General features: G+C 27.6%; 8 protein-coding genes across 11 annotated transcripts; 5 read left to right on the forward strand and 3 right to left on the reverse strand.

Annotated features, from left to right (window-relative positions):
* Window positions 1-274: 274 nt before the first annotated feature.
* LOC126843209 (baculoviral IAP repeat-containing protein 5.2-B) lies at window positions 275-1203 on the forward strand. The gene has a single exon (XM_050580583.1). The coding sequence runs from the start codon at window positions 482-484 to the stop codon at window positions 953-955; it is 474 nt and encodes a 157-aa protein (XP_050436540.1). The 5' UTR covers window positions 275-481; the 3' UTR covers window positions 956-1203.
* Window positions 1204-4695: 3492 nt separating this feature from the next.
* Window positions 4696-7356, forward strand: LOC126843645 (zinc finger CCCH domain-containing protein 15 homolog). The gene is made up of 7 exons (XM_050581294.1): window positions 4696-4927; window positions 5056-5230; window positions 6086-6327; window positions 6390-6509; window positions 6567-6776; window positions 6841-6963; window positions 7134-7356. Exons 1-7 carry the CDS (start codon window positions 4859-4861, stop codon window positions 7326-7328), a joined length of 1134 nt encoding a protein of 377 aa, XP_050437251.1. The 5' UTR covers window positions 4696-4858; the 3' UTR covers window positions 7329-7356.
* Window positions 7357-7378: 22 nt separating this feature from the next.
* On the reverse strand, window positions 7379-8442 carry LOC126843050 (renalase-like). Its single transcript, XM_050580356.1, has 3 exons — window positions 7933-8442; window positions 7503-7608; window positions 7379-7401 (listed from the first exon to the last, which is right to left on the reverse strand). Exons 1-3 carry the CDS (start codon window positions 8440-8442, stop codon window positions 7379-7381), a joined length of 639 nt encoding a protein of 212 aa, XP_050436313.1.
* Window positions 7836-11694, forward strand: LOC126843647 (fibroblast growth factor 1-like). Its single transcript, XM_050581296.1, has 3 exons — window positions 7836-10449; window positions 10518-10791; window positions 10853-11694. The coding sequence occupies exons 1-3, from the start codon at window positions 10391-10393 to the stop codon at window positions 11036-11038; spliced, it is 519 nt and encodes a 172-aa protein (XP_050437253.1). The 5' UTR covers window positions 7836-10390; the 3' UTR covers window positions 11039-11694.
* Window positions 11695-12021: 327 nt separating this feature from the next.
* On the reverse strand, window positions 12022-13286 carry LOC126843649 (short coiled-coil protein B). The gene is made up of 4 exons (XM_050581302.1): window positions 13020-13286; window positions 12833-12949; window positions 12499-12579; window positions 12022-12420 (listed from the first exon to the last, which is right to left on the reverse strand). Exons 1-4 carry the CDS (start codon window positions 13081-13083, stop codon window positions 12278-12280), a joined length of 405 nt encoding a protein of 134 aa, XP_050437259.1. The 5' UTR covers window positions 13084-13286; the 3' UTR covers window positions 12022-12277.
* Window positions 13287-13448: 162 nt separating this feature from the next.
* LOC126843648 (cysteine-rich hydrophobic domain-containing protein 2) lies at window positions 13449-17304 on the forward strand. Of its 4 annotated transcripts, none has more exons than XM_050581301.1 (5): window positions 13449-13932; window positions 14643-14853; window positions 14941-15057; window positions 15851-15889; window positions 16401-17304. In XM_050581301.1, exons 1-4 carry the CDS (start codon window positions 13811-13813, stop codon window positions 15866-15868), a joined length of 468 nt encoding a protein of 155 aa, XP_050437258.1. In that variant the 5' UTR covers window positions 13449-13810; the 3' UTR covers window positions 15869-15889; window positions 16401-17304. The 4 variants fall into 4 exon arrangements, with proteins under 4 accessions (XP_050437258.1, XP_050437255.1, XP_050437257.1 ...); XM_050581298.1 differs by lacking the exon at window positions 15851-15889 and having other exon boundaries at window positions 13452-13714; window positions 13791-13932; window positions 16401-17301; XM_050581300.1 differs by lacking the exon at window positions 15851-15889 and having other exon boundaries at window positions 13452-13686; window positions 13791-13932; window positions 16401-17301.
* Window positions 17305-17613: 309 nt separating this feature from the next.
* Window positions 17614-20725, reverse strand: LOC126843646 (SH3 domain-containing protein 19). The gene is made up of 8 exons (XM_050581295.1): window positions 20433-20725; window positions 20309-20363; window positions 20080-20212; window positions 19490-19656; window positions 19164-19431; window positions 18535-18618; window positions 18253-18456; window positions 17614-18189 (listed from the first exon to the last, which is right to left on the reverse strand). The coding sequence occupies exons 1-8, from the start codon at window positions 20464-20466 to the stop codon at window positions 18070-18072; spliced, it is 1065 nt and encodes a 354-aa protein (XP_050437252.1). The 5' UTR covers window positions 20467-20725; the 3' UTR covers window positions 17614-18069.
* Window positions 20726-20989: 264 nt separating this feature from the next.
* Window positions 20990-23819, forward strand: LOC126842825 (DNA polymerase beta-like). Its single transcript, XM_050580003.1, has 7 exons — window positions 20990-21284; window positions 21359-21558; window positions 21665-21825; window positions 22879-23001; window positions 23067-23235; window positions 23308-23491; window positions 23590-23819. The coding sequence occupies exons 1-7, from the start codon at window positions 21218-21220 to the stop codon at window positions 23682-23684; spliced, it is 999 nt and encodes a 332-aa protein (XP_050435960.1). The 5' UTR covers window positions 20990-21217; the 3' UTR covers window positions 23685-23819.
* The last annotated feature ends 129 nt before the right edge of the window (window positions 23820-23948 follow it).

Here is a 23948-nt window from a genome sequence, read left to right on the forward strand (position 1 = left end):
AATTCAGAATATGAATTATTAATTATATTTTATATTAATTATTAAGTTTTGTTACTTAATTCTTATCATTTATTTTATAATTTTTTTAATATCGTAAATCGTAATGGGAATTGGAAACTACGGCCGCCCGCCGCTAACTTCATGCTCGTCACGGGATAGTACCACTTTTCCAAAATTTTGACCATAACAAGCTGTTGGCTATACTGTATATTGTTAGAGAATTGATTACGGAATTTGTTTCTTACATCTTATTGTGTTGGAGTTGGTATTCTGTGTGGTCAGTGGTGACTGGTGGTGTTTGAGTAACTTGTCAGCTGTGAGGCGTAAGCTGTTGTCGTTGTCGGTTAATTTAAATTTTAACTATCACTATCAGTCATTGTACAATACATATAATACATACAATACATATAATACATACATATAAGAATAAAGACAACGGTTTAATTTTTTTTTTTACAAAAGTTTTATAAAGTAGTCTAAAATGAATTCTGAAATTCACAAGGCGATAATTGATCAATTTAAATCTTTTGGATTTGACCAAAGAATTGGACACGCTTGGGAAATAACCAGAATGAATTCACTCAATAATTGGAATATGAGCAAACCTAGTACTAAAGAAATGGCCGAAGCCGGATTCTATTGTCCACAGTCTGATTTCCCTGGTACGGTAAGATGCTTCTCATGTTTTATTGAACTTGATGGCTGGGAGCCAACTGATAAACCTTGGGAAGAACACAAAAAAAGAGCCCTTACTTTAGATCCTCCATGCAAGTTTGTGGAGTTGGGGAAAAAAGAAGCTGACCTTCTAGTTGAAGATTTTCTAGATATCCTTAAAAGTATAATGTTACGAATTTTAAAGGAAGAAACTGAAAAGGGTCTTAACACTGTAATGAGTCTTCATAAAAAGAAAAAAACCGCACTTAAAAAAGAACTCCAGAAATTGGGTATTTCATAAGCAATGAAAGTTTGTAATATTTGTTTTTACTTATAGCTATACAAATATTTTAATTTAAGCTTTAATATTTTGACTTGTAGTTTAAATTATATCTACTATAAAAAATATACTAACACACAATAATCATTTGTATTATTCAGTTTTTAGAAAATTACATAGTTATCATTAGAATAACTAAATACTAGTGTATTTATCAATTGGATGTTCTTTAAAACTTTATTTGAACTAGCCTGTATTACTTATATTTCTCAAAGTATGTTAAAATATTTATTTGTAATGTTTACTAAGAATTCTATGGAAAAAAAAAATGATGGAAATAAAAATCTGATTATAATTTTTTTTTTTATGTAATTTAATTTTTAAATAAACTAAGTATATATTATACATACAATTAATTGATATTAAACTATTTATTGACATTTAATCATTTAATGTTAAAAAATGTTAATACTCATATTTATAGTATTAATATAATTTGTATTAATTAAAGGAACTTTTTACATTATAAGTAATAATGTTAGTTTTTTTTATATGCGTTAATACCACCATTGTGCAAAGAGACATCATGCACTTATAAATTCTGTTACACGTGCTGATTTAGAGACGTTCAATTTCTCATATGCATACACTAATACAGCTAAAGTACAACTACGATTTGGAGAAAATCTCTTGAAGTCAGAAGAGAAATGGGTAATGATATTCTTATGAGGGGGATAAAATAGTTTGATTTCAACCAGATTTTACCACAAGGATTTATAAGCTGCATAAGACTTAGTGAATATATGCTGAGCTACTGAGGGTGCTCCTTTGACAGAAGTTCTTAAAAGATTCATGATCAGGAACCCTATAAAATTATTGCTGTTTTGGATTTATCATCTTTAGCTGAGTCTAGCATTAACTACAATGTTTTGTTCCAGGCTGTGACATTAGGTGTTATTATTGATGGTTTTGTCCCAACGTTGGATTATTCCTGTGCTAATTGTAATTCAAAGCTACTGAGCAGGGAATTAACATAAATGATTGGATCAATAAGTCCCAATTTCACAGGAGGATTTAGAGAGGATCCACTTTCCATTAAGTAATTCGGAAATAATGGGGAGTCATCGGATAGACGCATGGTATAAAACATGGATAACACTTAGTCACGAGGGTCAGCAGACAGTACAAATACTAGTTCAAAAGAGCTTTTGCGGAAGTTATAGCAGTGGATAATTCTACCTTGGCATTAATTCTTAATTTTTGTACATAATTCAGAACATTTCTTAAAACCGTGATAGTTGCTTTCCTTAATTCTTGATTCATTTTTAATAAATGTACAAAACATTTAAATTAAATAATTTCTTATTGTTTGAATTATTTATCATGATGGGCCAAATTTAATATTTAGTAGCTAATTTGTGAGGGTCTTCTCATCAGTAATCAAACATCTTTTTTTAGTTTTTATATTCTAATGTTGGTATTTACACAGATAAGATAAAATTTTAACTCATCTGTGGTATTTAGAATTAATTATTGATATCAATAATTCTTATCACCTTTTCCAAGAATATATGGCGTTGGTATTATTTTCATATCAATTGGTGAATTGTGATTTGTAAATTTTATTATTCGTTTGAGGTAGTTTTAAAATAAATAATAATATATAATTTTTTCTTGTAAGAATCTACCTAATTAATTAAGTTAATTTGTTCATAGTGCTTTCTAATAACGATCAAGAGTATATGCATTTAAGTATAATAAAGAAGGTAAGTTATTTAAATCTTAGTAAACATGAAATATGCATGTTAAATGATAAATGAATTGCTTAATCAAGGAAGGAAATAGGTAAGTCAAAAATACAAAATGTTGGGAAAACACTTAATTATGATTACAGTCGAATTATAACTACTATAAAAATGATTTCAGAAAACATATTTTATAGGCTTTAGGACTAGTTTTGACTTGTTTCTATTGATACACAAACTTGTTTTACCAAAAAACATTTTTTGGAAAAATGGTGACTTATTCAGTTTTTTGAATAAGCGATTCAAATTTATTTACACTACTTTTTTCCTCGTAGGCTGGCACTTAGATTTAATATAGTTAAATTTTTATTGGTTTAGGACTACAGCTGGCTGGTATTCTCTAATACCTCTTGTTTCTTGTTGTCAGCGACGAAAGGATAAATTATTAGTAAAACTGGCAACCATGCATTAGTCTATTGCTAGAATATTTGACAGTCTGTCGCCTTTTTTTCATTAAGGCATGCAATTCCAATTTTATTCATAACACATTGCTATTTAAATAAGAAAGTTTGAATAATTATAACCAAATATTATTAAATTCAGTAAGAATGTAATAATTTGTGGTTTTAGGTCTTACACATTTGTTTTTCAAATTATGGATTGTGAATATTATTTTTATTATTAAACAATATTACATTACACACTAAAGTTTATGTTACATATTATATATATTACTGATTTATAAATAAATAATTTTGTTTCAGAATGAACGCATTAAGTAATTTATTTCAAAAGATGTTGCAAAGACCTGTGTCGTTAATGAATAGAAGTCCAAATGTATTGGGAGTTCAAACACCTTTATTTGGATTTTTACTAAGCTCTACAAGAGGTTTCAAAGTTTTTGGAAAAATAAGAAAACGTTGCAAAGACTGTTATTTTGTTACCCGTGACCAAAGAATGTACAATTTGTGTAAAACACATCAAAAGCATAAACAAATGAGTATAAGGCACACAGATAAAGCTTATTATATTCTTACAGGAGTGCAGCAAAAAAAAATAAGGGAATGGTAACAAATATTACTTGAGAACCCTTATTAACCTGCATTGTAGTTTGTTTATTATGTTTGAAAATCAAATAGTGTAAAAATATTATATGTACAATAAAACTAATTATTTAAAAAAAAAACTTAATAATACCCTTCTATTCTTTAAAATATAATACATTTGAGTTGATATCTTTAAATTTAGAAATTTTGCCAAGTATGATCCATATTACCTCCATCTCTCGTTTCCTTCAAACCATTTATGAGTCATACTTTTATTAGTATTCTATATTATACATTCCTTTTATTTGAGGCTAATGCAATCAAAGATGCATTAATACCCATCCTTCTCTCAAAGTATTAACGTGTTATTGATCTTTGTAAAAAAAAAAAAAAAAATTACATTGTTTGAGAGACTACTATTCAACACAAAATGCGAAGGGCAGCCACATAAATCATAATATTTGATACTTCGTATCCATAGAATAAAATCGGTCGACGGGCACAGAGAATTACATTAGCTGTTGTCTGTGATATTACCATTTTAAAGTTTCATATGCCGATACAATATTGTCGCTTAAGTGGCAACACTACCCATCTTACAATTTAGTATGTAAATTAAGTTTATGGCAATACTCTTATTAAAAATTAGCAGGGAATCGACTGGCGAGCTCATTATTCAGATTTACGATTAAGTCAATAAATAACACTATACTTGAATAATTGAATACATATGTTTTGGAATGGTAATTGAAACCGATTTTTTTGAGTTAATTGCCTGTGTTAAGAGAAAAATATTATTTGATATATTTTATATTTATTCTAATTTCGATGGAAAAATATAATAGGTAAAAGGTGGTGTTGCCACTTAAGCAACGATATCACATTATGTAACCCAGGTTGAAATATATTAAGTTGGCAACGTTGTATATCTTTATGAAAATAATATTTTATTTTGAGGTTATGGTACGAAATTTGATAACATATTAAATAATTAACAAGAACTTTTTTGAAAAAACTAATTTTGTTACTTGTTTCGATTTAGTAATTAGTACTGTTAGTAGAAAGTATACTTACCATCAAAATTTATCAACACATTTTTATTCTGAAGGTAGTTTAATCTTACAATTAAAAGGATGCCTCCTAAAAAGGCTCAGGGCACTAGCAAAAAAGCTGATCAAAAAAAAAAAGAAAAAGTTATCGAAGTGAGTATTAAAAATTAAAACAGTTATTATTCTTAGTACATATTAGGTATGTACGTGTTATTGCTTAGTTTAATTATTATTTTACCTTATCAAGATATTTTTAGCCTGGTGCATAATCTGTTCTCTAGGATAAAACGTTTGGACTCAAAAATAAAAAAGGAGCTAAACAACAAAGATTTATTCAACAAGTTGAAAAACAGGTCAAATCAGGTGGAATACCACCACGAAAAGTTGAAGAAAAAAAGAAAGACGATAAAGATGATTTAGGACTAATTTTCAAACCTGTACAAAAAATAGAAAAAGGTAGTAGTAATATTAAATATTGTTCTTTTTTAGAGACCTACTTTTATATTTTGGATAAAAACTCTTTCTTATTATAACTTTATCTTAAGTTGCATTACTAAACTATTTTGATTGACTCTAATTGAGTCATTTTGTAAGCAATGTACAGTTATTCTTCTTCACCTTACATCATTAAAATAGGGTTAGCCAGCCAAAACCGCTCTATCCATCACCATTTCTATATTCACTCCATTCACCATATCATCGCATTCGTCTCTTTTTTGTTCTACCTTTATTTGTAAATCTCTACCATGAGTATGTGCACATTACTATAGTATAATCATTATTTTAAGTTACTCCCTATATCTGTTATCTGTAGAAGCCAACTCAAACCCCTCCAAGAGAACAAAGTAGCTTACCTAATGAGAATAAGAAAATTCTAACCTGATACTTTGCTGAAAGCGGTCACCAACCTAACAAGTCCAAACTGAGGTCCACCCTTAAAATTAACAAGGAAAAAAAATAGGAATTTGACAAAAATGATAGTTGAAGAAAAACAATTATTGAGTTAAAATAATTAATATGTGTGTGTCTCGTTCTACAATAATTCTCAATGTCAAATAGCTATAATTTTGAACTAGAGGAGTACACCTATTTCAGTATTGAAATCAACATAAACAATACTAAGCGATTTCCAAAAAAGGGTTGTGGAAATAATGTTTAAAAGTGATATTTTCCATGTATATTCCATATTGTAAAATATAAAATAAGTAAAATAATATTGTTTAAAATAAAAACCAATTGTTTTAGTGTACAACAAATTTTGCGACTACCAAATAAAACCAAAAATAATATTAAATGTAATTTATATTTCAGGTGCTGATCCAAAATCAATTTTATGTGCATTTTACAAGCAAGGTCAGTGTGCCAAAGGATCAAAATGCAAGTTTTCCCATGATTTGGCGACGGAGAAAAAGGCCGAAAAACGTAGTATGTATGTAGATATGCGTGATGGGGATGAAAATGATACCATGGAAAATTGGGATGATGAAAAACTGAAAGAAGTAGTTGAAAAAAAACATGGGGAAAGTGAAAAGAAGCATCCAACTACTGACATAGTAATTTTTAACAGTAAAAACTTTTTTAAAGTCATTTTATGATATCTATTATCGTATTTTAGATTTGCAAATTTTTCTTGGAAGCTGTAGAAAAAAGCAAATATGGATGGTTTTGGTCGTGTCCAAATGGAACGTCTTGCATTTATAGGCATGCATTACCGCCTGGCTTTGTTCTTAAAAAGGTAAATTTAAATTAAATAATCTTACATAAAATTATATTTGTATTTTTTAATATTCAGGACAAGAAAAAAGATGAAAAGAAAGATGAAATCCAATTAGAAGACTTGATAGAAAGAGAACGTGCAGCTTTAAATTCTGTTAAATTTACAAGAGTTACTTTAGAAAGTTTTTTGGCTTGGAAAAAGCGTAAAGTTAAGGAAAGGAAAGAAGCTATTATTAAAGATGAAGAGAAAAAACGTACAGATTATAAGGCTGGAAGACAAATCGGAGTAATAATTTTAATGATAAAAATAAAATTTCAATTATGATTTTAGAAATACATTTTAATTATAGCTTTCTGGTCGAGAAATGTTTTCATTTAATCCTGAAATGGCAATTGGTGATTCAATTGATGATGGAGAAGAAGCATTTGATTCCTATTTGCGTGAGGAGGAAGAAGAAAATGAAAATGAAAATGTATGTTACTATCATATTTGTATTATTTTTTTCAGAGTAATTAACTGTATATTATAATAGTATAACACTTATAATTTTTTGGCTAATTAAGAAAAAAAAGTTTATTTATATTACATTTTTTTATTTTTTTATGTCATTAGAACTTATATTTGCTTTTGTACGATTCACAGGTACGAGAAATTAAGTTGGAAGCATTGGAATCCGAGGCAAGTGAAGTTGATGATACAGGTACTCGGCTACCAAACACCAGATTTGTAGAGGCAGAATCAGCTGCTATCCCAATTAATGAAAATCTTTTTGTCGATGAAGACTTAGATGATTTAGATGATGAGCTTAATGAATTAAATTTAGAAGAAGATTCATAAAATTAAATTAAAGTATATAAAAAATCAAGTTTTTTTTTTTTTTATTACGACTAAATACATAATAAGTTGTTCCCTGTTTACAATTTAAATTATAATTAATTACTTAAAATTACACACATTTTTACAAATTAAGATTTTCCACAGTTTCATAAATTTTAAATGCTGATTCTATACATCCATTGAATGTAGATTTTGTGAAAGAATCTCCACCACCTAATATTGGTATTGATTCACTGTTTAGAACAACACAGCCAGGTGTATTATTGTAAGGATTAATTACCTGAGAATATAACCATTTATGAGCATTACAAGATACAGGTTGTGGCCAATCCGGAAACAATTCGTACACTTTATCATTTAAAATGTTTAATATAGAATCTTTTGTTTCTTTAATATTTTTTTGTCCAAATTCTTTAGTGGTATGGAAAACGACACAATCAGCACCATTAAGCTGTCCTCTTTTTCTGTTATCTATAGAAATATATCTAAAAATGCTATCATCCAAGAACTTAACATCCCAATTTACATCCAATATTTTTTTGTCGTAAAACATATTAAAAGTAAAGCGTGTACTATATGTAACTTTTTTAAGATTGCTACGTACTGAAGATATTATTGGACATTCCAATTCCAGTAATTGTGGTGCTGGGACTGTCAAAATAATTAAGTCAAATATTTGTTCAAATCCATCGGTACATTTAACATTTCCTGATGGCAATATAGAACTAACTCTTCTTTCAAATACAATTGAATCCACCTTAGCATTATCTAATAAATGCTTTACTAATGAATTAGTACCATTGGGCGCAATGAAATGTTGTTCTCCTTGTACCTCTTGTAATCCTTCTACATTACATGTCATTGGCACTAGATGTTTAGTAGAAATCAATAAGTTATATATGTCTGAATATTTCTTTAACGTCCATTCGTCTGTGGTGATAAATTGAGCCCCAAGATCAACAAAGGTTCCATTTGGTCCACGCCGCACTGATGTTCGACCACCAGGGCCTCTAGCTTTATCCCATAAAGTCAGATGGACATTTGAACTACGCGTGCGTAATAAATATGCAGTTATTGTAGAGGTCAAACCACAACCAACTAAGAGTACCTTCATGGCGATTGAAAAATGTATGTTTAAAATAATTGGTTTAATAAAAAATAATTATAAGGTTAAAAACTCAATTTCAAAATTTCGATAGCAAAATTCGACGAGAATAAACTTTACCAATCAGTTTCACAAAATATAAATGTTATTATTTATGTTAATTTATCCATGTTCCATAACATAACAATAATGTTGTGATAAGTATAAATCACTCCAGCTCTTCCGTACTGTATGAATGTTAACTGCTGATTGCTGAATATTACAATAATATTCAGAATGATAATATCACAGCCTTCATAATTGATATCATACAAATTGAGAACCACTGTCAAACAGCCCCCGGAAATCATATAAATTTAAAAAAACGTAGTTTCCACAACAGAGCACGGGTACAATCCACTGAACCAAGTTGGAGTGATAATATATCAATCCATCTTGCACTTACCAAGAAAAAAAGAGTTCTGCAGATTCCTAATATTAATATAATATATTGTGATGTGAGTACTGAGTTCTAACACCGCCTAATAAGTAATAATCATTTTTTGTCAAAAATGAGTTCGGTACCCTATTTAATGTATTTTTTCGTGGCCGATCGAATGGTCACCATGGCGTGATGATCGGAGCACTAAAAATAGGAGAAAAACCAACACCACATAAACGATATTTCCTAATAAAATGAATCGATTTTTTGCGCCTTCTGTATAATTTGGGAAATTTAATTAGGACTTGGGTGGTGTTAGTACTCGCATGGTAATACATAATAATATAATATATATTATTGATCAACTAAACATATTTAAATAGAGGTTTTTATTATACTTTAATTGCTCGAATTGGAATAACAAAACTAGGGGGATGTTTTTACTTTAAAATTTAAAAAAACGCACCCGGCATTTTTTTACCCCTAAAAAAACTACCGCTTTTAAAAATTAGTAGGGGTACGCTATGATTTCTGAAAAAAGAAGTTTTGGTACTCAGTCTTCCTCCCTTCCAATTCGAGTACAGCAGAGTTTAGAGTTCAATACAATATTATCATAAGATACAATGTTATTATAAAATTGTTAACTAATTAGTTAATTACTTTAGAAGCACTTAATCTAGGTATTTCTTAATTTTAATGTCAATTGCTACTATCCTAAGGTCATGTAGGTCTTAAAAATTTTTTAAAGAGTCGGGGGAAAATAATGCGTAGTTATATTTTTTTTAAATGACCCATTTAAGTACATATATACACAATTAAAAATCGAGACATTTCTACATGAGTATTTTAGATAAAAAAAATTATTGGAAAAGTTTTAAACGTTTGGCATTTCTCAAATTGAATTTCCTATTACTCTGTTTCTTAGCACGTAAGAGCTTGACTTAAGCATTTTACAACGTAAAATTTAACTAATATGCTGTATCGCCGGCAATCCAAAATATGGGATTCGCTTTATTTTTGTAATTTTTTCTTAAAATTAAATTGTTTATTTATTGTCCCTAAGACGTCCCGCCGCCGTGAATCCTACAATCATTAAACAGCAAGTCGAAGCTGTAAAACAACTAAGTACAATAACGTATTATTATAACTATTATTAGTAAAACCAGACATTCTTTGGTAATAGGCAGTATAAGTTCATATCCTATGATAAATATTATGTCGCCAATTGCCGGAAAAATATATGGATACCTACTAATATTAGAATCTAGCATTGGAGCTCTGCCCACGTCAGCCCACTCCCGTCTCACGCATGTGCCTTATGGTCATTCTACAAAACATCTTGTAAAAACTAAAATTAATATTTGATGTTCATCCACCTACTACAGTGAATGTCTACTAATATATATTTTCATACAGCATAAATAATAAACGCGATGCTTTAAGGTATGTACTATGCGTTAATGCCAATCATTAATAAAGAGTACAATAAATTACCATATAATATTTTATTGTTACCGATAAAAAAATTCATGGATCATGGAAAATATAAAACAAACATCAACGACTAAAGAAAACAGTACAACAGATACTCAAAAGTAAATTTGAATTTGTTAATGTGTAATAGATTGTAATTTTTGTAAAAATAATTTGTATTTTTTATTAGTTGTATATTATCTAGCCAATCATCGTGGGATTCTCATAGAAGCACAACACTGCACAGCCCAACCAGACATTATGGTCGAAGAATGAAATTAAATTGCAGACATGGTTATAATCTTGCTATATTGCCAGATGGGACAGTGTCCAGCTCTGATGATAGCTCAAACAAATTTTGTATACTGGAATTCACATCTATGTTCCCAGGACACGTACGCATTAAAGGAGTAGAAGCCAACCTATATTTAGCTATGAATAAACAAAGCAAACTCTATGGAGAGGTAATTATGAGATTTTTTATTGCAAAATATGTTATTTCTAAATGCCAATTGGTATTTTCAGCCTAATCCAACCAAAAATTCCACAATTTTCATTGAACAGCCAGAAGGGCCTTATAGTGCTTACTTATCTCTTAAATATCAAAGGAAAAAATGGTATGTGGCAATCAAAAAGAATGGAAAAATTAAATTGGGTACACTAACAAGAAGAGGGCAAAACGCTACACACTTTTTACCTGTAACTGTATAATATACATTCATCTAACTCTTTTTATTTTTAGCACTTAGCAGTATTAACTTACAAGCATTCGCGTCTTAAAAAGTCTTATTGGCGTATTGTGCAGTGGTGTTTACACCGCCATTGAATTTTTGTACTATAAGTCGTGGTGTTAAAGAGTACGCATACGCGAGCGCTTGGAGGTTACATTAATTTTGTTACTATCATTTAATGTTCCTCTACATTTTTTAAGTATTATTATTAGTTAAAGATTAATATTAATAGCTGCACTTTATTGTTTTATTTGGATATTTATATTTTTTAGGTTTTAAATTTGATATGCACCAAAATTAATTGTGTTTAGTTAATATTTATGTTCTATAATTAATACAACAAACTATTTTTGGTCTTTTCTATAGAATTTTTAACCATTTGATAATATACATAATTGATAATTGTACATATTCAACAACAATTGAATAAATATGTGAAGTATGTAGGGTTCGGTTAACTGTAAAACACATTCTTACTGAATGTTGTAAATACCTAAGACTGCGAACGGATAACAGAATATCTGAAGACCTTTCAGAAACCCTTAGGTCTCAGCCTGAAGCAATAACCTACCTCATACATTTTTTTAACACTGTATGATTTATGTGATCATTTAAAATAAAGAAAACTAACTGTTATGTATTTAATGTTTTAGTTTCCAAATGTAATGTTTATTGTATATATTGAACATCTAATCTAACCCAATGGCCTTTGCTGCTAAGAGTTTTCAATAAAAAAATAAAAAAAATAAAGAATAACTTTAGCAATATACATTTTTAATTCTATCATATCTTTAAAGCTTATATCGTTTAGATAATTTGTTGAATGTAAATTAAAAAACAAGAACCTATCATAAAATGATGGGATGAATTGCCCGTAAAATATTAAAATAAATAAAATATACAGTTCAAACAGGTGTTGAAATATATTTTGCATTAAGCAATATTAAACCACATAAAGTCACTACTAAAAACAAAGCATAAAAAATTAGGTAGTTGATTCACATTTTATAAATTATACATTATTAACAATTTATTATAAATTGTATGAATTTTTAGTTAAAATATTGTAAATAATAAATTGTATACAATAAACTAATAGGAAATGAAATGCTTGTTCGAAGCATTGTATAATCAAAGCGTAATATTGTTTTGGAATGTTTATGGCAATTGGCAACAAATAAACAATAAACAAGTAATTGCTGTATTATAGTGGAAATGTTTATTTTTTCTTTACTCTAGGGGACGTTGTTTGGAAAACACTAGACGCGGACATTAAATTTTCAATATATTGGCCCAGCACTTGATTTTCAGATCGTAGTTTTAAATTCTCATCTTTAACACTGTCCACACGTTGAGACAAATCTAAGAAAGTATTATTTAATTAAAAATAATGGAACTTTAAAAAATGAAGATGAATTAATTAAAATTTATAATAATTACCATCCAATGTATTCTGTAATTCCAAAACTTGAGTTATAAGCCTCGCTTTTTCTTCTAACTCATCAGGGCTCATGTCTAGGCCTAGAATAGTACAAGTTAAATTTATGAATAAAACAGTTTAAATATTTTATTTGGAACTATTGTCAATTACACTACAAAGATACATATATACAATATGAAAAAAAATCTTGTATAACAAAAAGCTTAAAATGTTTCATATTATTCATAAAATAATAAGAACAATTAGTTTAAATGACATAATACCTAATTGTTTATAGTTTTGTTATATTATCAGGAATTAGTTGTAAAACCTATTTAGGAACCTCCTACTTACTATTTCTACTTGGACTACAGCTACCATTTGTAAACGAGGACTGTAGTGAGTCCATACTTTGGTTGCGTACAATAACATTGGAACTTTGAGACACATCTTGGTCATCGTGAATAACAACTACAAATACAAATCATAACTAAGTAATTATAATGCATAAATAAAAGATACAAATATTACAACCGTTTACCTTGGGGATCGTCGTCCGCTAAAGGTATGCTATCATCCGGAGACCTTTCTCTGTCTCTATCCATGGTATATTGATCAAGTGCACAAATGTCTTCACTGCACCATTTATTAGTGTTTTAAATTTCTGATAACCACTGTCAGTGTAGTCCAATCAAAATTTAGAAGTATGAAATGTTGTTATAAAGCTTAATAGAATATAATGTGTTATATTAGAATATTGGATTAATAATAATATTTACATTATGAATTCTTGCATAATTGTCATTAACAATATTGATAAAAGTTGAAGGGTCAGATAAAAGAATTCATGTTACCAACTTAAACAGACACTTATAATTGAACACTCGGTACAATTATGTCATCATTAAAAAATCGAAAATAGTAAAACATGTTCTAAAAAATACGCAGTAGTAAAGTGAAGTTTGTGTTTTATGATTTATCTGATTTTAACAAAGTGTCATTATACTACTCATATATAATTTTAATGCTTTATTGTGTTGTATAGATATAATAATAATAATTTTTGTGTTTCGTAAATCGCTATATGGTTTTTCTTTGGCACATGTTGATACCACTGCATTTCTATATCTAGGACATGTTTTCCGCATAAAGAAAATTGAAACAGGAAAAATCCTTTGTTGTGCTTCGCACCGAGACCCAAGTAGTAAGTACGTCTGGCAGTTTGGTTTTTTCTTGGTAAATCATCTTTGTCATGTCAGATGGTTTGTTACTGAATCCTGTCTACTCTAACCTTAACTCGTCATCTATCTAGCCTATTTCCTTACAAATGTCATGGCCGTATTTGACGACATACAACGATATGATGAAGAAATTGCTTGCACATCTATGGATGAAGCATACCTGACACACATTCAAGACCCAATACTTATCCGGGGTATTGGCAATCTTACAGTGTGAGTATTCAAATTTGGATCTCAAGGGTAACTCTGGAGGTATAAGAATATGATTCAGCTCGTACACAAGAACATGGTCATCGAACTGTTTGAATGGCTGTATGTCTTGTGTATTTATCGAGCTCCCACAACTTGTTTAGTGCCTACTGAGAGCATTTAAAATTAATAAACATAATAAATACATGTAAAAAAAAAATTCTTGTACAAATATTATAGTAATATAGGTTTTATGTCTCACAATACATAACGAGTATGTCAAGTATTAAACGCTGTCCAAAACAATAATATTATCTATATTCAATGTTACAATGCAACAAAAACAATGTAACAACCTTGTTTTTAAAACAATTTGTTTGTTGTTAATAGTACATACTTATTAATTAATGTTACATGACATCTATTATTTTGTTGGTAAACAGCAATGCTTAAAAAATTACTATAATTATGGAACACAACAGTGAAATTGTAGTAAGAACAGTTTTTCAGAATGAATAAATCAAGTCTTACAAAATTGTTGACACAGTTTTGAAATTATTTTAATATATCTTTCAACCAGATGAGATAGCCTTTAATTCTTACGATTAGTTGAACTCTATTATAGTATAATTTATATTAAATGTAATGTTAATTGAAATACCTAGTCTTTAAATACAACCAAATATTGTTACAGAAATTAAAATTGTCTTCAACATATCATTATTGTTTTACAGTTTTGGGCTGAGTAGCAGATTCCAATCAGATTTCCCAAGTGCCCTGGTGTCACGTGTTGCCCCTGAAGAATTTGAAGAAACTATGAGTCGAATCAATTCTGTGTTAAAGAAAAGTTTACCAATGAATGCTAAATGGCTGTTTTGTGGTTGCATGTGCTGTTGCTGTACTCTAGGTTGTTCACTTTGGCCAGTTATATGCCTCAGCAAAAGGGTAAATGATTCATTTAACTAATGAAAACGGTATCATAAAAACTCATTTTTAATATTATAAATTATCCATTTTTTTTTTTTTTTGTAGACTCAACATAGTTTAAATAAATTACTTGATTGGGAAAATAACCATCTGTATCATAAAATTGGTTTGCATTGGAGATTAAATAAACAAAGAGTAGATACTTCTTCAATAACAGAATATGTAAGTAATGATAATTGATTCAACATTTTAATAGTATAATAGTGTTTTGTTTTATTAAATACAAATATTTTAGATTTGATATAATTACTTAAGTATTAAAACTAACGTATTATTTCAAATGTATGAAGTGGTTTAGAAACGCTCTTTTGGTTTTTAAAAACAACATTAGTTATTACGCTTTTGGGACTTCCGGTGTTTTTCAGCCAGTGTTTCATCAAATCTATATATTCTTTTTGTCCTTCTATGATACCTATTACAGTTCCACTTCTGGTATTCTTACACCATCCTTTCAGACCTAGCTGATTTGCTTTCATTTGTGTGTGTTTCCGAAAGTTAACTTGTTGTACTCGACCAAATACTTCAAAATGTACACATTCTGTATTTTCAGTCATTATAAATGAATTTTACATGTGTGGCTTCAGTCAGCTAAATCTTATTGTTTGTATTTATCTAACATGTGTAACCATGTAAATCAATATATTATGTATTTTCCTAGGATTTATAAAAAGGGAAAAAATAATCGTCAAATTAAGATGAAATTGATATTTTAATATTAAATACTGCCACTTACTAAAATATTCCAATATTTGTTTTCCAAAATAATTTCTGTATCAACGTACAAAAACATTTAACTACTTATATAGTCTTAATAACAAGGTCTTCAAAATTTCATGGGCTACCTGATTTTTCAATGATTACTAAAATTATAAATATATGACCCATGATATGTAAAACCTTTTTTAATTTTTATCAAACTAATTTAAGTTTTTCTATTTTTTTTTTCAATTGGAAGCAAGATTTACGGGGATAACTTTTGAAAAAACGTTAAATGGTAACGTATAGATTCAATTCATTTGTTTTAATTAAAAATAAAATGCTAAAATTGTTGACTGGTTGGTAATTAGTTTTAAGTCATAAGCTTTAAAGATAATACAGTTTAAAATTAAGGACTGGAAGTGGAGTGTGATTAGGTCATGTGGACAGATAAAAGTAATACTACTCCACACCCTTTTTCCCATCCTTAATTTAAATCTTTAATAACTTTAAAACTGTTAATTCAAAACTGATTATTGAGAGCTGAAAGAAATTGTCATCAAATTAGTCTAAATTTAAAAGTCAAAAAAATAATCACCATTTAATTTGGCTTCTGACTGGAAAAAAAAATACAAAAACTTAAAATTATTATTGTTAGATAAAAATCACAAATGTTTTACATAGGTAATTATTTTAGTATATTATTGAAAAATTAGGTGGGGCATGAATTCATGACTCTGTATATTAATGTTTAAAACTCATGTAAAAAATGCATTCATATATTTTTAATAGAACTTTTTTTTTTTTAGGTACTTTTGGTGGAATTTATTCCAAAAATACCAATTTACAAACCAGACTAAATTAATACTCAACGGACTTAATAAATTGTGTATTCTCAATTATTTTGGAACTTCAATATTCGAATAAGGCCACCATGTGCATAAACCTATAAAAAAAAATTATCCAACTTCAATTTACCGGGTACTATTTTGGACAATTGGTTGGTATTTCATCTCCTTGAAACTATACACAAATAATCTAAATTTTGCTCAAAAAAAAAAAAAAAAACATGAATAAAACAATACAAAAGATTGAAATTGAATTAGTTTTTATTGTAGTTTATTAGTTTTAAATACAACAATGAGTAATTTATTTCAAGATCAATGAATTTAAATATGTATGTACTTATATATACATATAAATTTGAGGCTTTTGTAGTCTTTCTTTAATCTTAAAGTTGTATTTTTTTTCATTATGTGATATGAATCTTTGTGATACCCTCGTCGGGTACTTAATAATGTGCTTTCTCGTTTCTTGTTATTTTTGACATGTTAATTTTTTGCATTATCAATTATATCATTTACGTTTAGGATTTAAGTCCCATTATCAGATGTCAATTAGACGAACAAATTTAAACAATTGTTTAGGCCAGTTTATGTTAATTCAACTTAGTACTTAAAAATTATATATATTTATCTTTTTTTTTTTTATGTATATATTTATAATTGTAAATTTATATTTCTTACATGACAGCATCACCTAAAACTACTTTATCCCTATATAAATGATAGTGTTTATTGAACAAATTACTGATAAGTTAAATTATATGATTTTTCTTTCTGTTAAAGTATCCGACATCAATGCTTCCAAAACATAGCATTTTGAGGCTTAATTCTTAAATAATATTACGTGTATAAAATTATAAATATTTTGTATTTCAATGTTTATGTGTATTATTTTATTGTTTATAATTAAGTTGTAAATACTATTTCCAATAAATGTTATATAATATATATAATCGTAGTTATATAGTATCAATAGTTGTTTTTAAGCTAAAGTTTGAATACAATATTATGTTAATGTGTAGTGTAGTGCTGTAACAAATTACCTAAACTGAACTTTAGACCCGTTTCATTCAAAATTTGAAAGCAGATTTTACTAGTTATTCAATAAAAATGCAAAACCTTTAAAATTATTATGAAAAAAATAAAAATTCTGTACATAGTTAACCAGCAAACAAAATTATTCAAAAAAAGTGTATTTAATTAGATATGCAATGTTACAATTCATTTGAGAGAATATAAAAGGTATACATACATTATGCAATTTAATGCACATAGTAACTAGATTATAATGTTTAAAAAATAATAATAATAGATTATCTAAATAATATAAATAATGGCTTTAAGATAAATTGATAAAAATCATACAGTAATACAATTTTAACCCAAGTAATATATGCAAAAGCATTTCAGGTTTCAATAAAAACTAATATATTTTTTCTAATTTGTTTAGGTTTGGTTTACCCTGTTTCGTTCGCACATTGAGCATTAAAGATTGTTCAAATTTGTTCGGTACACACGAAAAATATTTTTGACATAATTTTTTTTTTTAAATCAAAACAATTATCACATATTAATTATTCTTAATGCTTCTTAAATAATAATTTTGGTAATATTGAGTGCATTTATTTTTATATCACAAATCGTCAGGAAGTTCTGTAACAAAATTGGACGGAAATTGGCCTTTCAATCCATTACACTCTCCATACAACCAATCATTATTAATTCTTTTCAGAACTTGAATTTCATCACCTTCCTTAAAAAAACATGTTTACATATTATTTGTTTATTGATTGAACCAATTAATTTAACTCTTTACTTGTATGCTTAAGTCCTCCCAGCATTCAGGTTTGAATGTAAATACGGCTACTACTTTATAGCATTTTTTATTTATACCATTTTCTTCAAGTAAAGCTTTTGTTATTTTTACATAGCTTGAGGGGAACATACCACTACGTCCATCTAGTTCACCTTCTAACCAATCGTCGTTAATTTTACGTGTTAACAATATTTCATCCCCTTGCTATAAGCAAACATAACATTTTTTTAAATTTAATACCAAAAGTTGTCAAATTGATTAATATTGTTATGAAAATCTTACTTTAAAAGCTAAATCATCTGTATGGTTGGATACATAATCAAATTGTGCAACACACTTTGACTGTGATTCTGATGATAAGTTCGACTACAAATTAAACAAGTACATGTAATTTATATAGATATAAAAAGTCTGAAGTATTGAACGTATATAAAACATGTTATGCAAAAAAAGTCAAAGTACTAATATAACATTGCAATAATTTGTATTAGATACAGGGCTTTTCAAAATGATTCATCATTCATTGATTTTAGTAGATTATACAATTTAAACCCATTATATATATTATTTGTTATATATATATACAACATTATTATTATTAATTAAACTATTTTAAAACAAGTAACTAAATGCATCAATAAAATCATTTAACAATAAGAAAACACGCCAAGACAGTGAGAATGAAACAATTTTGTATTTTAAAAATTTCACAATAATTCCAGGGATATTAAAAAATGCTTGGCCCTAAAAAAAACTAAACTTGTGTTATTTTTGTAGTTATTATTGTCTTTCAATTCTAGCAGGTACACATAATATATAAACTTGTGTGTGTTACTCATTAATTGTTCACTCATATCTAAATATAAGATCAACAACCAATTGACCCTAAAAGTATAAATTATTTAACTTACGTATTTAATAGGCCGAGGAGGCAATTTAGGGCCATTTAATAAAACATTTAATGCATCTGGCGGTAACATAGGTGGCGGCAAAGATGGAGGTGGTGGTGATAGTTCAGTACTTTGAGAAAATAAAAATGGTTTTTTGAAATAATCCATATCTCCATTTGTAGATAATAAATCAAAATCATCTTCAAAACCACTACTCTCTGCTTGAGATTCCTTCCAAGGCCCAAAGTCACTGCTGAAACTATCTACACTGTTTCCATCGCTACTAGATCTATTAAAACAATAATAATAATAAGCTCAGTAATTTAAAATTTGTAGTAAATACAAACTTGTGCGTCAATGTCGGAGAGGTCGGAGGTGAACTCAGGTCTATTAAGCAGCCCACCTGAGAAACACTAGAGGACGTTGCTATTTCATTTTGTTTTCCTACCCAAGGAGGTGTAGGTACATTATGTTTTGTTTTAAATCCAATTAATGATGTTAAACCACTTTTACTCTATAAAAGAAAAACAATAATTAAATATAATAAATATTAAAGTTAGGTAGTAGTTCTTTAACTACGTATAATTTCTAGTAATTAGGAAAAAAAATAATAGATACTATCCTTCAGATAAAAAATCAGAATTTTTCTATACATAATTATATTTTTAATTTTCGTAAGCAGTTTATATGATAAACTATAATACATTATGTCACAACTTACATATTATTATTACACAGTTTTTATATAGACCATTTTGTTGTTTCATTCATTATTTAATTTATTTTTAAACAACTTATTTAGATATTTTAATGCTAATTGATAATATGGATTTATAACTATACATGATATAACTATAACTACATGTCATAATATTGTTCAATATTTAATAGTAAATACCATTTAAATAAATTATAAGTATATAATATAAAAAACTACCTGATTTTTCAATGGTTGGATACATTTTGGAGGTGGGGGTCTAGGAGGAGGTTTTTTCTTTACGGGCTGTTGAAACCCATTCAACAATTTTGACTGTTTCAATGACAATACTTTAGCTAATCTTGTTTGTGACCTATTGCGGAATAAAATATGTAATTATAGAGTAGTTATAAAATAGATAATAATATGCATATAAGGCTGGAATATATTATTGTACAATTTTACATACAAAGATTTATTAATTTTTGGAGGCGGTGGCGCTGGTCTGTTGGGAATTTTTGGAGCTGAAACATGTCAACAAAAAATAAATAATGTAATTACGAACAATTACAAAGTGGTAAAAGTAAACATACAATTTTCGGTAGTGGAAGCTGTCCAGTGAGCCATATCGAAACCAATCTTATTACAATACTGTCATTTTTAAAACTCAAAACGACATTTTATAATTTGATAAAACCGACAGTTAAGGTAAACGTCACGACCTTTGAATAGAATACTTATTTTTAAACATTACTTGCGTTCAATTTCCGGATGGGCAGTCAACAATTTAGACTCGAGGAAATCCACTAAAACTAAAACTACTACGTATTTAACTAACAACTAACAAGTATCAAATGAGCTGAATTGTAACAATCAGGATTTGGCCATTTGGGATTGAGGAGTATGTGATAACAACAATAGATTACATTTTTTGACGTTATTGGTTCTCAACATGTTGAAATCAAATTATTATGGCACGAGAAGTGATAACAATATTATTTTTGATTATCAGCAAATATTATAAATGTCATTTATAGTGTTTGCTATCAGGCATCGTAAAAACACATGTTATGTGTACCATGATAATATATCTAAATTGAAAAATTCTACATGATCATATAACAAATAACAATATTATGATACTTACATATTACGTAATAAAAAAAATTAATATGAATACTATACTATTATAATAAAAATACTATACAATTAAATAAAAATATAAGTTCTAATGCCCACTAATGTAATACTTATATTATAAATTATTATTAATTAATAACGAATAACCAATAAAACTATGGTTTAAGATAGATCTTAAATAGAAAAATTATTTGTAGATAAGTGCTATTGCTTTTGATATTTTGTTCTATCTTGAAAAATGAGTAAGAGAAAAGCCCCTAGCGACGATAGTGATCCGAATCATGACTTTTGTGAGTTTTTAACAGGTGAGGCATTTAAAAAATGTAACGCTTAATGTGTTTGAAACACTTAAATTAAATATTGAACATTTTTCATATAGAATTGGCAGACTATGAAAAAAATGTAGTGCGTAACATACATAAATATAATGCTTATAGGAAAGCTGCGAGCACATTAGCAAAACTTACTTACCGTATCAAATCGGGTCAAGAAGCACGCAAACTTGATGGAATTGGTGATAAAATTTCAAAAAAAATAGACGAGTTCTTAGAAACTGGCAAATTAAGGAAACTAGAAAATGTACTATTAGTTAACATATACTACATTTGATAATGTCAATATATATATATATATATATATATATATATATAAATAAATAATATAGTATAATTTATTTACATTAAAGATTAGAAGTGATGATTCTTCAACAGCCATAAAAGAGCTAACTAGAGTTAGTGGTATTGGTCCAGCTAAAGCAAAAGAATTATATGATTTGGGTATTACAAACATTAATCATTTGTCTAATAATGTAGACAAACTCAATCACCACCAAAAGTTGGGATTAAAGTATGTTTATTTATATCTATCTAATAATATTTAAAGGGCTTCCGCGCTACCGTTTGGTTGTTTTATAAGATGAGAAAAACTCTCACGCTTTATAAAATAGTGTGATAACAATAAAAAAAAATTGTATTTAAGGAAGATTTCCTACAAAATGTATTTGACTTCAATTTTCGAAAATATATTTATAACCTTTATAATATGAACATACAAGTTTTACTTATTTAAAAAAAAATTGTTTAATTTTTATTCCTTTTTTTCGGTTTTTTAGTAAAGTAAACAAAAATTAATTTCCAATGCATCCGTAGGAAGTATTTCTTTTCAAAAAAAAAAAAAAAATGATTATAACTAGACTACTCTACGAAATGTTAGAATTTTTTCTGGGAAGAATATTTTCACCAGTAAAATAGTTATAAAATTTGATTGAAGTTATATAGTTCGTATAGCTAATAATTGTATCAACAAGGAATACAAATATATTTGTTACATCTTTATATTATTCTTTTCTTGTTTTAACCTTAATTAAGTTAATTGTTGTATAATATTAAAAATAATTTTAATAGATTCTTTTTTTAACTACATTTGTTTTACTAATCTACCAGATTATTATATGTTTCCTCATTCACAGTTTTACTAAACGTCTTAATTCATAAATTAACCTTTATTATCTATTTTTAGTGATTTAATTAAATAACTAAGAAAATAAGTCTAAAAAAAATAATTAAATTTATTAAATCTTTACTATCCATAATCATTTATTCTAGAGAATTTCTAACAACTTTTCCTAGAATATACAAATTTTTTATGGAACCTCATCCCTGGAGGATTTGGTAGCAAAGGCCCTAAATGGATTACTTAAGCTATAACGCCAATATATTATTTGTATGGAAACTTTATATTTTATTTTATTTGTCAATAATCATAATTTATAAAATATTTTACATTGGATCGGATCCTTTAGAACTTGTTTAAGCTTTCTTCCTTGCTTTTGCTTATACTTTAGTGTAGTATATATTGTTAAAAACACTATTATGCTAATTTTTTAATACTATTTATTAGATATTTAGATGACTTTGAAACAAAAATTCCAAGGAGTGAAATAAAAAATGTAGAGGAAATCATTAACAGTACTTTGTCTAGTATAGATTCAGAATTTAAGGTTACAATTTGTGGGAGCTATAGGTGGGTTAAACGAATGCCTAGCTTTTTAATGTTTTTTACCTATAACATTTTAATTTTTTATCTAGACGTGGAAAGGATTTCAGTGGAGATATTGATGTTTTAATTACTCATCCAGCATTTACCTCAAATGAATCAAAAAAGTTAAAAAACAACAAATTACATATGGTTGTAGATGTTTTGAAAAAAAATAATTTAATTACTGAAACAATTTCTTTGGGCGAAACAAAATTTATGGTAGGTATTACAAATCTTTATGCAAAATAACTTTTTTTTTTCCAAGTTGCTATAATTTATATTTGGTTTTAGGGAGTTTGTAAAGTAGGAACTTTATCAAGGCGTTTGGATATTCGCTTGAATCCATATGACCAGTTTTATTGTTCAGTTCTCTATTTTACGGGAAGTGATATATTTAATAAAGAAATGAGAGATCATGCCTTAAGCAAAGGTTTTACACTCAATGAGTACACGTTAAGACCTATTGGTTCAACTGGTAAATGTAGATTTCACAAATAATATGTAGCTTGTCACAGAAATTAAAAATGTTAAAATACAATTTTTTTTAATCATTGGTATTGATTTTTTCAATAGGAGTACCAGGTGAGCCTGTTGAAGTTCAGAGTGAAGAAGATATATTTGAGTATTTGGATTATCCATATAAAAAACCTGAAGATCGAAATATGTAAAACATGGAAATCATTATTAAATTATAAATATGTTTTAACATAAGTTGTTAAAACATAAATATAAGTTATTTATTGTGTTTACATAAAAACCTATTTAGTATTACTAATTAAAAATTACTTTTATATTAGCACTTACTTTTAACTAGTTGTACTAATATTAGTTATATCCTCATATTGAAACATAATATAAAATGTGGCTTATTTGAATAATACTTCTCTCACTAGAACTCTATTTCTCTCTTCTCTTGCTCTCTAGATTCCTAT

The sequence above is a fragment of the Adelges cooleyi genome, unplaced genomic scaffold (genome assembly GCF_023614345.1).
Source record: "Adelges cooleyi isolate 19-005CV unplaced genomic scaffold, UGA_ACOO_1.1 ACOO_flye_CR_arks_rails_tigmint_CR_PRNA_574, whole genome shotgun sequence".
NCBI lineage: Eukaryota > Metazoa > Arthropoda > Insecta > Hemiptera > Adelgidae > Adelges > Adelges cooleyi.